At 45.2% G+C, this 16,165-nt stretch overlaps 1 protein-coding gene across 9 annotated transcripts in view; it reads left to right on the forward strand.

Annotated features, from left to right (window-relative positions):
* LOC139059209 (beta-mannosidase-like) overlaps positions 1–16,165 on the forward strand; it is a 335,938-nt gene that overhangs the window by 312,413 nt on the left and 7,360 nt on the right. For all 9 annotated transcript variants that reach the window (XM_070537314.1, XM_070537322.1, XM_070537318.1 and 6 more), the window contains 8 exons: positions 1,070–1,217; positions 1,712–1,854; positions 4,442–4,618; positions 6,010–6,092; positions 7,697–7,887; positions 10,566–10,748; positions 11,964–12,079; positions 15,548–15,695. In XM_070537314.1, coding sequence (XP_070393415.1) covers positions 1,070–1,217; positions 1,712–1,854; positions 4,442–4,618; positions 6,010–6,092; positions 7,697–7,887; positions 10,566–10,748; positions 11,964–12,079; positions 15,548–15,695 — 1,189 coding nt within the window. The remainder of the gene's footprint in view (positions 1–1,069; positions 1,218–1,711; positions 1,855–4,441; positions 4,619–6,009; positions 6,093–7,696; positions 7,888–10,565; positions 10,749–11,963; positions 12,080–15,547; positions 15,696–16,165) is intronic.

Raw genomic sequence — 16,165 nt, forward strand, 5'->3', positions numbered from 1 at the left:
ACCCAGGTAAAACTTCGGCTTCAGCTTCAGTGGAAACATGACAAGAAGGCAGGCAGGCTCTACTCGTAAATACGCACGCGATTCTTAATGGACCCATGTTGTGGTTGTTGCTAAGGCAAAAAGAAGAGTTGCTGTCATTTAAGCTTTATGCCATATAGGCGTTCCTTTTAACAACGCTCCGTACTGCTCATCGGCAAAATACTATGCCTTAATTGCGTTCACCTTAATGCTGCAGTGACACATAGTTTTAGCCAATGCTTAGCTCTAAAGCAATTCACCGGCATTAACCGGAAATGTGGCTGATATGGCAGAGACGTCGGTGGAGCGTCGGGTTATCCGTTCGTAACAACCCCCATTTTCTCAGCAAGCCAACTTAGTAGAAAGGAAAGAGGGGGAGGGGGGGTGAGGACGTACTCGCCAGTCTCCGAGCAAGTGTGAAACTTCTGCAATATTATACATTTGTAGGCCTTACGACTCCTGATTATCAAAAGTGTACAAAAGCACTGCCAACAAACGCCTCTTCGTACGCTTCGCGCGAGGCTAAATTTAGCTCCTATTGCGTCATACATGGTGCAACAGCAGCGCCATCTGCGCATGCGACACATGCATGCTCGAGGAGCGGGCTTTTTCCTCTACACAACGATATCAAAGTCAGGTTGCAAAGATATAAGCGATACTGCTATAACATGTTTTCATTGCATCGGTTTGAGTAAGCGGCCCCTTAGACCATTTTTAAAGGCGTCTCACGTAAAAAAGGAGACTAAAGTATAATAATGAAGTGGAGCTTCGGCAGGAGCAACTTTAGGGTCCTTTTCATACATACATTGGTCTTGAAATGATAAACAGTGGTCCGAACCGGGGATGTGTCAGGCTGGAGCCTATTTTCAACAAGGCAACTTGTCTTTGTTAAGGCAAACCTTACGTAGGTCAGTCTCCTTGTCGAAACATTGGTTCTAGCCTGACACATCCCTTGTTTGGACCTCTTTTGATAATTTCAGGTCTCCACGTTCCTGTGAGCCTGTATCTTCTGTGAACATGCTGTACGTGTATTATTCTTTTTTTTATTCAGGGAATAAATATTGAGTACTGGTGGCCGTCCGGCTATGGTGACCAGAAATTGTATAACTTGAATGTGACCATTTCCGTCAACGGGCACGCAGCAGTGAAGGTTGCGAGGTTTGGTTTTCGAACAGTGGAGATAAACCAAGAGTGTACCGGTGAGTTATTCCATTGTGTTATGAAAGAATGTTCTTTCTTTCTTTATTTTCACGATGTTTGCCGACCTTGTCTCAGGTAGTAAGACGAATTTGTCAGAGATAATGAAATTGGTGTCTTTTCTGGAATATTATTCTAAGTTCTGAGGTATTAGAACAACTTTTTCAAAGAGAATTAAAGTATTAGCACTTGTGGAATCTTGTCTTGCATTCTGAGGCAGAGTCTCTCAAGTTGAAATGTTCGTGCCGAGTAGCGTTTGTGGAAATATATCATGGTTGTGCAACAATGACTGCTAACATTTAACGCATATTTAGTGTTTTATTTTTTGCTATGTTATGTTCCTCGTACCAGATATGAATATTTTGTGTCCTAGAAGCCGTACTAGCGTCTACGGCTGTGCATGCTATCAAGAGAGAAATATCTGTCGACTGTTATAAGGATGTCAATAAACTTTAAAGTTCAAGCTTCAGTGATATTCTTGTTTATCATTCAACAGGCACGAAGCCAGGTGCAACAGAGTTTTATTTTGTGATCAACGGTGTCGCAATATACGCCAAGGGAAGCAATTGGATACCAGCGGACAGCTTTCCCGAAAGAGCAACAGATGAATACGTCCGAGACTTACTCCTTTCCACAAAGGTACTTTTTAATAATTCTGTATTGTTGTTTTACGTAATCGTAAGAACTAGCCCATGTGTGCCATCCATTTACAGAAACGTTTTTTGTCTGTGTTGTTCAAATGATGAGCGAATATCTTGATGTTCTCTTGCTTTCGCAGGGAAACCTTGCTATGGCCGTGTTTGCAAAATGTCATCATACTAAAAATAAACACCTGGTTACAAGCACGGTAGTTTGTTTAGAATTATGGTCATCCTAGTAGGGCGTGTTATGGGGAAGTCTATTCCTTTTGTACCATTCTTTGAACAACCAGTTTATAACATGCTGTCACAAATTATAGTGTCGTGTAATTTCCATAGAAGCTTCGATGTCGCGATGAGGATGTCAATTTTTGTGATTTATTTGTTGCATCAAATCGTCGGCATTTGCAGTTAGAAGAATGAAAAATTTCCCATGCAGTATTATTTTATTTCCTTCAGTGTGTATCATCAGCATGACTGCGTGTTGTTCAGTGTGTAACAGTTACTGTGTCATTAGTGACAACATTCGTAAACAAGTGATCCACTGTTTATAGCGAACAGCGTCTAGCTTGATCAAATAAGAAAACACACGAGTTGCGAGAAAATATTCTGAGGCAAGTGCACTTTCGCATACACGCAAGTCCCATGCGCAATCGTACGTAATATAATAGAGAACATGGGAGCGCGTCTCAGGTAGCCTTAAGCTCAGCCGAGGGCGATGTGTCGCGGCTGGCGTCGGAAACAGAGTGAAAAGCGGGCATTGTTCTGCTAACTATTGGCACTGACACTGTGCTTCTGTGTGTACGAAATGCTGAATTTCACACCGCCATTGAACAGTGATGACACTGTTTCACATCGTGATTATCGGCAATGGGCTAAAGCACGGCAATATGTAGTGCTTGTTTACTTATACCGGTTTTGCTGTACTATATACTTCGTAAAGTGGAAAGAAATTGCACCTCTCGGTGCACTGACACGTTTTGTTGGTGCTTGCCAAATGGTAACAAAATACAAAAACATACAAAAATAAGATGGTAGCATCATACAAGCGTGTGTTCGTCATTTCCGTTTTGTGCATTGGGTGGCCTAATAAGTCATCATGCTACCACAATGAGGTTCTCCATTCTTAGAGACGGAGACCCGTAGGAAGCCTTGACGAACGCGGTGCCACCCTGGTGGTGTTTTCAATGTTCTTGTTTTGCTTGTCACAGTTTGTCAGAGGACGCCAAGTCGAAAGACAGCATCGGTAGGTTTACGTTCATCGGGCCTTAACTATGTTTTACAATACTCATGTCAGCACCCTTTGCGCACCGTTAAAATCGCATTTTCCCTCGCTCTTTGAAAAGGCGTGCCATGTCCTTCGCTCTATGAACGGGAGACAAGTCTTGTTTAAAAAAGAAAATGTACCCAATCGGGTACAGTGTGTTGAATGCACAGGGAATCATCTCGTGCTCTATCAGTGGGAAATATGCAGCACTGGTAAATCACGCAAATTTTTATTAGTAGACCTAAGCCATCATGTGACTTGTGCCCCATACTTGCTAGTGAACCATCGTCGACAGCGGCCGGCGAGATCGCGCCAGCCGCTGTTTTGCAGAAACACAAGCGTGGTGGAAGGGCCAAAAGTTAGAGCAGTTTTCCCGTTTCCACCGTGTTTCGACAGCGCAAGCCTCCTATCATTCCAATTCAAGTTCGAGGTTATTTGGCTTGAGTTCGCATGTTCCCGCTCATATTGCTCGCGATAGTGCACATTTCTTGGCACAAAGCTGGGCCCGTAATCACAAAAATCTATTATGATAAAACTGTTCGTAAGAGCGAATTCAACCCAATCCGGATACTCGGCATAATATTAGTGAAGGTGACATGTCAATGGCAAAGAGTGCTTGCGAATGAAAAGGTTTGTGAATTCAGCCCCTGAGTGTTAGCTGTGACATTTATTCCACCAAATTTGCGCAGTGCTCAGTTTACGCCGCAGCGCGGGCTTCTGGAGCTGTGGTTTGCAGTACTTATATACGGAGCTGGGTCTCTGTTCAATGTCCAATTGAACTATTACGAGCTGATACAGACAGCGCACAGAGCAGCAAAATTCGAAGGACATAAGTGGTTGAAATAAGAAATGCTAAGAGGTGTGTTCGATGCTGCAAAAGGAAACAAGCTAGGTTTGAATGACCGGGCCTGTAGAAGTCACAGCCTGACGATGGCGGTGATCGCCCAGGTTGCTTGACCACGTGGAGAAGAGGGGAAGTACATACCTTCAATAAAGCAACAATATTGCCACGGATAGTTGGTTGCGCTCAGGTACCATTTGGTTTAAAGAGGAAGCCGAGTTGACGAAACAAACAAACTGCAGGACAATATCCATGTAGATCCTCGTGGAAATAATGGGTAAAAAATTCATCTAGGACAGTAACCTAAAACTGTGAATCCAATGAAAACGTCACACAAGTTGTGCGGGCAACGTGCGGGGGTGTGGTGTCCTGAGAAAAGCATTCTGGATCGCTGGTTGTCATCATTGTATATGTCTATCCCTAAACTTTGGCTTGAAAACAGACGTCTGCTTTCGCTTAAACTCTCGTATTTCCTTGCAGGAGGCCAACATGAATATGCTTCGCGTGTGGGGCGGCGGCGTGTACGAGACGGACTACTTTTACGACCTGGCCGACGAACTAGGAATACTGATCTGGCAGGACATGATGTTCGCCGTCAGCCTGTATCCCGTGGGCGCTGAATTTCTCCAGAACGTGGCCATTGAAGTACAGCAGCAGGTGAGGCGCGGCTGCGCACCATGTTTCAGCCCGAAAGACCAGACAGTTGAAAAACGGGGTTTATTACTCATAATGGGGGCGTATCAGTCTGAAACTATATGTTGCGATAAATGATAAAACTGAGCTGCTTTGTATTTACTACGAAAAGAAGGAACCGTGTCATACTCCAAAATTAACTGTCGTTGGGTACGTGGGCGCGTAGGGGTGTGTTTGCGCACGTGCATGCGTGTGCGCGCATGCACTGGTGTGTCTGCGTGCGCCTGTGAACGAGGTGAGCTTGGTGAACCAAGTGTCTCGAACTTTTATCAGAACCCGTTGAATATATAGCAGGCAACGCAATGTAACGCACGCGCGAGCGCCCTCATAGAAGTCTCACTCCGCCCGTTACGCGGTATTGTTCCACTTGCCCTGCGACTCTTTCTACGGAATAACTACTTCGTATATTACAACTACAACTTGGGGATCCAAATTCACGTCAAGTGACGTATTATTAGTGCACCTTCGTGCTGTCGGTATGTGACGCACTATGTTTTGATCGCGAGCGCACGTAGTGCGTAGTGGTGCAGAAAGATGTCACTTCGTTCGTTTGGCGTTAATTAGGTTCAGGTCTTCGACGCCTTCCATGTAATAAATACGTTAAGTTTCGCGGCACAATATCGCGAGACTAATTTCACATCAAACTACTTGACGAGTACCTAAGTCTTTTTTTTTTCACTATTTCTTGGTCGCGAATGTGGCCAGTGCGAGAAGTCTTTCTAGCCTTCGTAGTGCGGCCTGCTATGTGTATCAGTTTGCGAATCCCAAACCAATATTTCTTCTTAATTTTAACTGTATATAACTACCGGTAAACAAAAAGGGGCAATTATCTTGCTTCAAATAAATATGTATCATAAAGTGCGTAATTACCGAGAATAACATGTATCCAGTAGGCTTTACAATGTTTAGCACAACTATTAAATTGCTAATATAGACATTAACATAACCATACAACAGGGAATGGCAGGATATAAAAAGCCAGGTCATGATTGGCACCTGACGGTGAACTTCGCGAAGTAGTTTTACGTCACAGAAGTTTTGTGAATCCGCCCCGTGTGTTTGATTGCTTTGTGTGTTCGTGCGCGTCCTTCTTATGACTCAATGCCAACAAACTCATTTCGAAAAGGCAGTTTGTCTCCGGCTACAGAAAACCGATGCCCACAGTCATGTCACTCATCACATGAAAATAGTAGACCACCCACCGGCGTAATTGACAGCTGGGCATTGACTCTCCTCTTGATCGTATTGGAGGCGTCTGCACACAAAGGGAGCTTGAGGGCAGGCAACTCACGCAAAACGTATCTGAGCGAAATGGCGTGTTTTTTACCGTCTTGTTTTTTTTCCTTTTCTGACAGGTACGACGTCTCCACCGACACCCATCGGTCATCGCCTGGGCGGCCAATAACGAAAATGAGCAGGCTATTGCTTCCGCATGGTGGTATGCAGTAGAACTTGGAAGCCAATCAATAAGAGCTGACGTGGTGTCTCTCTAGCGAGCTGACGTAACAGTGAATTGCGTAACTCAATTCGGAGCAGCTTTTTCATGATTTGCTGGCGAGAAAGCATGCTCGTATCGCTAATTACACGAAAAATTTGGTGTTTTGTTTATATGTTAAAAAAAGCTTTCTGATAAATGCCATAGGAGCATGCAGATTTGCACCTGATCAACTGAAGAAGCGGGGTTCTTAGAGGGAAGCAAATATTTAAAAGATACCGAAGGTATTCTGCACAAATCAACCCTGTTGATTATCACAGATTATCACATTGGCAATCACAAGTTTCACAACTGGTTGAGGATGTTTTATTGGACAGACGGGTTCCGCCGAAAAGATGTCTCTTGTCACTTTTTTAAGGACTCCCTACATGTAACTTGCATGTGGTAGATCTTTCGCTGCGTAAAAACGCGCACATCCGCGAATACAACATTTGCCGGCTACTGGTTTAAGATTTGCTGCTGCTGAAATCGCTACTTATAGCTTGTTATTTCTTTTCACATTCCTCCTTGAACTACAGAAGCTGTAATATTAGTCTGGTGCGTATATGCAACTCATCACTGCACTGTTTCCCTTGTTTTACTATAGCTGATGCCGTATGTGACATTGAGGATTAGAATTTGTCGCAGCTGCTTGAGGACGTTTAATTGGATAGATGGGTTCTGCCGAGGAGATATTTCTTTCCAGTTTTCTTTTTTCATTTTTACTTTGTTTTTGCTCAGTTGTTTTTAAATTTTATAAGGTCAAAAACACTATTCTGATTGGAGATGTCAGTATGTCAGTTTGCCATCGACAATGACGCAGAGCAAAGAAAGATCCTTGTCTTCGATAGGCGTTTCGTACCTGTTAACATTGCTTGCGAGCCACTGCAGTATGACAGCGTTTGGCTCTTATACAGTTTGTCTTTGGTAACCTCGGCACTTTCGTTGAAATGGTGCCAAATTGGTAACATGTGCGCAGCTGGACGCTCGTGCGGCGAGGCTACCGCTTCAAATGCGCTCGCTTGGCCGATGACCCGAACCTAGAGTTGGTAGCACTGGAAGGCGATGCGCTACATTGAAAAGACAGCCGCGATGTAGCGCGTCACTTCGCACAAACTTCCTGCAGAATTACAGCCTCGCGCTGCAAGCGTTATGCGGCGAGATTTAAAAGACGAGGGCGTACTGCCTGGTGTCGCAAGCACCGAATAGCTTCGCGTGACAGAGAAAAGACAGATTCCTTCGTGCGTTCAGCGAGGTTCCTAATGCGATGAATAATGAACCTGAAGCGCGTGGTAGTGCTTTTTAGCGTAAATATCAGTAAGTGAGCCGTCTCTGCACATTGCACATCGGAAGTAACATAAATACGTTGTGAACTGCTGGATGGAACCAGTCGCTTCGAGAAAACGTGAATTCCCCTCGGCTATCTATCGTTGTCGTATCTCGTTCGTTGTCAAAAGCGAAGTGTCATGTACTTTTTTTGTGTTATTTCCCGGTGATGTGTATGACCATACCTGCTTGGTATTAGGCACAATTGGTCACAGCTAACTAAACGTTCCCCATTTCTGCAGGCCACAGATGTTCCTGAGAATGCCCCAGTACAGGAGGGACTATCGGAAGCTCTACATCGACACCATGAAGCCCGTCATTCTGAGGGAAGATAAGTCGCGCCCTTTTCTCTCGTCGAGCCCAAGCAATGGAATAATGACGTCAAATACGACCTGGATATCCTCAAATCCAAATAGCGTATACAACGGTGACAGTGAGTACGACTGCTTGCTTAGAAATACAAAAGCTAGCCGCTGTGTAGTATTTCCATGCTCTCCATAATGACAGCTCTAATTGGCTAGAATGGAATTCGAAGAACATGGCACGCTAGAAGGCGTGCCAAATTGTCTAAGTGCTGCATTCTGTAATTCTTGGAGTGCCTAATAGCTTGCGGTGTATCGTTCATGGCGACTTCTGCAGTTTCATATAAAGATAGTAGTTTGTCGTGCTTGCGTCTTTTTGTACTTTGTAACCTTGTTAGGGCGTGAGAGGTAAAAGTTGCGCCTTGTTGCGTTCTGCTGTGACTTGCATTTCTATCGTACGAACTTTTTGAAAATATTTTAACATTTTAGGGTGTGCGATCTTGCCTTCGTCTGCGTTTCTCGTGCTGTCCATATAGCGACCCCCTACCTGACGCTCGCTCGGTGACGGAAATAAATCTTGAAGGCCATACTTTGCCATGTTGTATGCGCCTGAAGCGACCGCGAAATCAGGGCCGCCAAGTTTTTGATAACCTTTATTGCGAGGGACGCAGACGAAGGTAAGATCATGCGTTTTTCTGACAATCCAGGCAGTTACCAATGTTAAATGTTATGCTAAACGATATAGCTCATAAAATGTTTCCTTTTTGCAAAATTTAACCGAAATATATATAGCGTTAATTGATTTTAAGGACCTTGTTACACAACAACGCGGTTGAACGTATGAAAGCATGGCATCCCACGTAAAATGTGTAACAAGCACACTTTTCTGGGTAATTGGGCAACTTCAGCGATCCATGTAATGCAACAAAATTTTGCGCGAATGTAATAGTATAGATGGAATATCCTTCCATAATCCTCCAGCGAAGCATATTGCGGCTCCTTCCACCTTGAGAAAAAAAAAACGTACTATATGTTGCATCGTTTAGGGAAGCATTAGTAAACGAGCGTCCAGGACTTTTGCAACGTCTTGTCCATAGCGCTTAGGTTTCGCGCCAAGGCAGAATTCGGCACTCGGCCTTGTAACTCCAAAATCGAATGCAGGGCCTACTGACTCTTTTCATGACTACCCTGTGGGCGCTGCCATGTTTGACCACGTGGTGACGTGACCATTGCTTGCCTCAGCTGCCTCCGTTGCCTCTATGTTTACAATGGTGTACATGACACCGGTGTGACTCTGCAAACCTCTGTTTCGGCGGATATTGTAGGCAGTGACTGGGTGGAACCTTACGCGAAGCTTTGGTTACAGCTATAAAAGAGATGTAAGCGCTTTCGGAGCTCATTACGCTTTGTCCAAACGGTGCGAGCAGCGCATATGATGCTAGTAAGCAAAGCAGGGCTAGAAATGTATTTCAAGCTATCTTAACATCCCGCTTATGAATTGGATCAGTATCAGTGTGTTTAGCTCTTTTTTCTTAATTTAGCAAATAATTTTAAGCAGCGGCTTGTCACACTTCTGACTCAGTAAAGTTCTGGGGGCCGTCACTATCTGATTGTTTATTTTCTGCACGATCGCTCGCGGGTGTGCTGAACTATAAATTTATTGTTGCTGGGCACAAGGCTTGTAACGTAGATGTTCTGTACGTTGTAATAGCTTGTAGCAAATACGTACTAATGCTAGTCACTTGCTTAATGTGTGGACCGTTACGAAACGTTCAGCTTCGCACATTAATGCGCTGTCGGGCAGCCATGCTTGGGCGCATTGATTCAAGTGTGCACCCGTTCACTTATTCTTGATACAATGGCGATAGAGCGGGCATAAATTTGAGCGTGAGTTGGGATGGATGTCTGTAGATAACGTGCGAGAAACTTACTATATGCCAATAAGCGGCGCTAGTCCCTTTGTCACCGTATCAACGAGCGACACTCACTCATGCAGATGTCCCGGGCTTGAAGTCCTTTCCTTGGAGGTTAGCGCTACAGCGCTGGCGGATGAATGAAATTTTATTGCAATAGCAATTATGTCGGCACTCCAGGCGCAATTCTGCAGTTGCCGTCACCGTGAGGTTCTGTATAAAGCCAAAAGCCGATAAAATTGCCGCCGCTCCCCGCATGCTGTATGTGCGAGTGAAAGCGTGTGAGGTCGAGCCGGCGGTCAACGCTCAATCTCGCGCACGTAACGCAGGAAAGCGGGTAGAAAGCGCGCCGTCTTCCGTCGCACGCAAGGCTGAAGGAGGAGGGGAGAGAGGGGAGGCCCAGACGGCCCGGGCGGCCGCGCGCGCCCGCCCAGGCCACTGTATCTTGAAAGCCATCTCGTGCGCCCGCCGCGGTGGCTTAGCGGCTATGGTGCTGCGCTGCTAAGCACGAGGTGGAGGTATCAAAGCCTGACCACAGCGCCTGCATTTCCATGGGAGCGAGATGCAAAAACGCGCGTGTCCCGTGCATTTGAAGTACGTTGAATGTCCTCTGGTGGTCAAAATTAATCCGCAGTCCCCCCACTGCCGGGTGGCTCGTAGTCAAATCGTTGTTCTGGCTCGTAAAACCCCAGGTTTAAATTAAACTCAATTAAATTTCCTGCCAACCAAACGTCAGATGACCGCGCTGAGATCACCTCAAGTAAAAACAAGCGATTTCAGATCAAAGTATAGATGACGCGCATCTGTAGCGAAATAAGTGCATTTCCTTACTGTGCTTCATTGCAGCTTTCAGATTCCTCTTTGTAGAGTGTTTTTGTACTACTTATCCTTCCCAGTGCACTACTACAACTACATGTCCAATGCGTGGGAGCCGTCGACGTTCCCGATCTCGCGGTTCGTGTCTGAGCATGGCCTGCAGTCGTACCCTTCGAGGGACACCCTGCTACGCGTCATGCCGAGCTCCATGATCAAATTCCCGTTCACCGTCGTCCTAAGGCACAGGCAACATCAGCGCTTAGGTGAGCTCTGACAACGCTTCAAGGGTAACTCGCGCGTCCTCGTTCGTGATTAACTTATACTTGTTTTTCTTTTATATTGCTTTAGTCGTTTCGGTTGACATATAATATTTTTTGGGGTCTTTTTTTTCTTTTTTTCTTTTCCCCTTCTAGAGGTATTGCTATGCGCTTAGTGTAAGTCCTTTTTTATTTGCAATATTGGATTGGCGATGCGCATGGTGAGATGTGCATTGCGTATTGTTTTTCTTTACTCTGTTGGGGGCTGTTTGTACTATTTATAAATGCATGTCATTCCATGACACACGCATTGCTGTGGTTCCCCCCCCCCCTTCGTATTGCTGGCTTATGCTTTATTGCTGTATTTTATTGCTAGGTATTTGATCTTATTTGCCAATATGTGCACGCTTTGTTGTGTTTTTTGTTCTTTTAAATATTTCTGTAATTTTTCCCCTCCTGCTCGCGCCGTGTTTTAGGCCTGCAGTATCCTGTAAATACAAATTAATAATTTGCCTTTGTAACTTTGGATATCGATTGTTTGTAACAAGATATTACGTTATGAATGCAGCAATATACTTGCGATGAGTGTACATGCATTCAGATGTTTATTACCGTCTGCGTTCAGAAAAATGGAGTTGTTCTAAAATTTAGGCTAGTAAACGTAGATGACGCGTACTAAATAAAGCCACAAGAATGGCTCAAGCCACAATCACGAAGATCATATAAATTCGTGTTCTAACTATCATTCGCATAGTAGCTGTACGATCACAGGGTCAGAGCAGCATAATAGAGCATGGAAGTAGTGTAGCAGTGTAACAGTTTGCTTCTGGATAAACACATGCTGTATTTATAATGTTTGTGATTCTTCCGATTTATACATTTCCGATTTTCGTGCGCCGCTGTCCAAATTGTCATTATAATTTATATCTTTGGATCCAAACTATAACCTAGGAGCATGGGCCTGCTCAGTGTTTGCAAATTGTGCGTAACCAAAATATAACATCAATCAATAAATAAATAAATTAATTAATTAATTAATTAATTATTTAATTAATTAATTAATTAGTCAATAATAAATAAATAAATAAATGAATACATAAATAAATAAACCAATAAACCAATCAATCAATCAATCAAATATTCAACCAATCGTCAAACTTTCTTACGACAGGTCTCATACGTTTGCTTATTTTTCGATGCTCTAACATTTGCTTCTTTCAGGAGACATATACATCAAATACGGAATTACGGCACATTTTAAGGTAAATGGGATAATTCTGACAAGCAGGATCGAAGACACGAGCAAAGCCTATGACATGATGTCATATCTGAGTCAGGTGAGTCAGTTACTAGCACTCAACACTAAGAATGCTAGAGCAAAAATTTACCGTATCATATTCTTTTGCTTAAGACGTACCTAAATCATTCGTTTTTCTTAATTTTATTTTAGTCGCTGCCATTGCGTTGAAGTTTAGTGCAGGTAGACTGTTACAGTAAAAGCAAGGTCACAGTTTTGATTATTTTTTCCTGTAAACACCTTGCACCATGCATGTTATACGTGAAGAACGAAGGTCGCATGAAAAATAATTTTAAAACCATTATAATAAGAATCACTTGCTTTCAAAAAGGCGTCTTGTAAATGAGTGCGTATCTGCGAAAGAATCTTAAAAGCCGGCATTCTACTATAACCCGTAACAAAGGGGTCATTGATCTTCCCGCTTAGGGCTCTGTGAACTCTAAGCATAAGCCGTGTAGTAATTCACATTGTCACATATACTACTTTTTTATGTAGGATGAGTCAATGTATGATATCAACTACAAACTACAGGATGTAAAGACACAAGTGTTTATTTTTTGCAAACATCAACACTGGAGTAAGGGTCACACACAGGGATCTGTGAGCCCAATACTTAACCAGGACGTGTGTTTTGAACGACAGAAATATTTGTCAGGTTGGTCCCTTGTCGAGTTTACTGGGTGTTGGGGTGTTGATAAGAGGCAATGCGGTTTTTGAGTGGGTTTCTGAGATAGTATGTCAGACGGAAGTGAAGTCTCGGCTTGCTGGAAAATATAAAACATGGCGACCTGCACGACCTTTCATTAAAAGCTGTTCTCTGATTGTCCTCTCGAGTTCTCAAAAATGTATCGATTTCTCAAAAATTGGCAGTGGCGTAGCTCCGTTATGTCAGGATAAACGTAACGAAAGCTAAGGCATAGCATGGTTAGCCTTGGTTAATCTTGATTGCAAGTCCAGGTTAGTCTGGTTGTCTAGCTATGTTGCGGCGTTTAGCCAGTCGTTCGGCGCGCTGTTTGTCTTTTTCCTGGGTGATTCGCTTGCTGATCATCTCGTTCCGATGTCGATTCCAGGCCTCCTCCTGCTTATCGGAATCGTCGCCGTCCATACTGCCGCCTCAGCTGTGGCTGCGGCGCGCGCGAGCTCTCATTTTCAATCCTCAGACATGTTATCAGGCATGCGAAGCGAGCTGGCGAAGCGAGCGGAGGCTAGCGCAACGACGAGGAACGCGGGGTGACGTCATACCAAACGGCGAGGGCGGAAAGGCGCAGCGCTGCGCAGCGGCGGAACCATGAAGGAAGGACACTCGGGAGGGGCGCCCTGACGTCACTCTTTGTGAAGCTAAAGTGAAGCCGGAAGTTGGCATTGCTCGTGGCGTGGCTCCGCCTATCGGGCCAGCTCTCAATCGCGATGTCTCAATGCATTACCGTTGCCGAAGTCATGTTGCAAGAAGTTAATGAACTTCGCAAATTGGGCCGTGAGGTCGAACCGGCTGCTTTTACCGGCTTTTATGAAAATAAGCAAGCCTTATAAGGCCTGCCAACTGAACTGTTCTCATCAACCGCACATACCGGCCGCCACCCAGTTCTTGCGTATTTTTTTTTTAAGGCCACCTCTATCGCTGCCTTCTACTTGCTTTTCTCTGCTCGGGCTTCCTGGGGCTCTCAGACGGTCTTGCGAGCTAGACGTCAGGCGATACGAATCAAATGTACGCATTCTCACTGCACTGCAAGAACGCGCACTAGAGAAACGTACGACACACGGACCTATTTGCGATCCATTTGGAGTTTATGAGCACAAATACATATTGTCGTTGTGGCTTGAGGAATCGTCGTGCTTTATTGAACAAACTTCGGGTGGCAATGCACACTATGACAGCGCGCGGCCAGGAGGCACAATGTCATTTCTGACTCCGCGTTTAGATTCATTGACTGCGATGTTAGGTGCCCTCTTCTCACGGCAAGCGAAGCTTCTGGGAACCAAAGTTTTGCGATAGCCGGCGCATGGTGCAGAACAGTACGCGCAGGAAACCGGCCTACATGCGACCATGGAACAGCCATTTCGCAGGCGAACTTTAGCGCATCCGCTAATATGTTCACTTCCGTGCGGTTCTGGCGCGCACAGATACGTACGCCTGCGGTAAAGAGAATTCGTTCCTTAAGTCAAAGAAGCCGCTTCTTTCCCATCTTCCAGGATGAAGCGTCGGCTTCCGGCGCACGGTGCCGAGGGGAGCAAAATGCACATATTCTGCGTAACGCTCTATCAGCATGTGTATTGAGGTACACCTGTGCATTTGTGCATGATCCTCGAACCCGCTCTGCTCAAAAGACTTCGCGTTGTCGCGAGTGTACTACGAGGAACAAGCAACAGTTAAGCAACATGTGTTTTAATATGCACAAAAGCAAGTTGTTACTGAACACGAACTATGCATTCATAACGTACGTTCTACGTGCAGCAAATGCACCATGCGCTGTCAAAAGCAGGAATCACTGACCTGCAAGGCGTTCATTGTACAGATTCTGAAACGCATCAGTTTCGGCCTGCAATGGCAATTTAAGATGATTCCGCCAAAGAGGGCGAAATTTCCCGCGGATATTGCTTCCTCCATTGCCATTGCCGGGGAGCAGTACATTGCGTACAGCGTTGCATGCGCGTTCATTTCACGAACTTTAGCTCCTCCTGTCCCACCTGGCCACAGCAACACCCGGGTGAGCACGGTCCAGATTACGCAGCGCAACAAAAGACGGAGACCAACGCAAACCTGCCCGCACGGTGCCTTTGCAACAGTACGAAACCTACGGAGCAACACCTGTCAGCGCACAGAACCATAACAAGGCCGTCATTGTGGCCCGAAACGCGTGGCCGCTACAACAAAGAAATAAAAAAACAGCAAAAAAGGAGAACCTACTACGTCATTTCCTCCACACTTTTCTTCTAGCGCGCGGAGTGGGTAGGTCTTCTCCTCAGTTTCCTTCCTCCATGGGCGGAACACCTGTGGCTCGGTGCTAGTAGTGGCGCATGCGCATTAGTGACTAGGGAGCGAGAGAAAGAAATATCTGCGGCGAGGCGCACGTTGACGTCATGTGCCTCCTCGGAGCACCACCACGGCGAAATCGCAAGTTCACGGTCAAAAAATGTTGTAAAATGTAAATATTTGAGTCGTAGCTATTTCTAGACGCACTGAATTCTCGCACACTAAGGAAATCCATCTCTTTCCGCTACAATAGTCTACGTTGGCTCGAGTCAGTCAGTCGTTGGAAGAGGGGGAAGAGGATATGGTAGCATCTGCTTCATCAACGTGGCGGACGAAGAGCTGGACTGTTTTACTGCTGCCGGATGTTACGAGAGATTCGTGCATGAAGAACTTCTAGTGGAGCTTTATTGCCCTTGCTTTCTTGTTTGTTGTTTTGCGCGTGCCACAGCGAAAAGGAAATGTGAGCAGTGATGGTTCTCACGTTTAACGAAGTATTGAAGTGACAGCAGCAGCTGAGGGAAATGGCGGGTTGCGCAGATCAACCAGGCGATGGGCATGCGGACCGCTGCCGAGACGTTTCGACGCTGGAGGAGTTTCATTGGTCCGCACGGCGAAGGCCACAACATGGGCTTCCTCTACTGGCAGCTGAACGACATATGGCAGGCACCGTCGTGGGCTTCCATAGGTGAGGACCTCGTACGTTAATGCGTGCGCGCGCACACATTTCCATTACGAACAAAACAAAAAAACCCTAGTACCACCAATGTGTCCTCTTTGGAGTCACGTGGCTCGTCTTGCGCAGCACAAAACCAAAACAAAATAATTTACACAACGTTCAGTTCAGACTAGCAACGAACGCCGACCATTAACGTACGATCGAAGGCTTATATTTAATGCCCAACGTACCACAACAACGTCACATAGCTCAACATAGCTCAACATAGCTCAACAACATCACAATATGCTACGCTGAGTTTGAAACATCGAAGTAATGTTTTAGGCGCGGGAAACTTAACACATTGCCCATAGCAGCATTCGTCCATTGCGGGGTGAGTTTTCAGTTGTGGATTGTTCATCAAATCAATTACTAATTAACTCTCTGGTATTAAATCAGTTTTATTTCAAATAAGAGTTCCATTATTCTGCAAATGTGCT

This window comes from Dermacentor albipictus, chromosome 4 (assembly GCF_038994185.2).
Source record: "Dermacentor albipictus isolate Rhodes 1998 colony chromosome 4, USDA_Dalb.pri_finalv2, whole genome shotgun sequence".
Taxonomy (NCBI): domain Eukaryota; kingdom Metazoa; phylum Arthropoda; class Arachnida; order Ixodida; family Ixodidae; genus Dermacentor; species Dermacentor albipictus.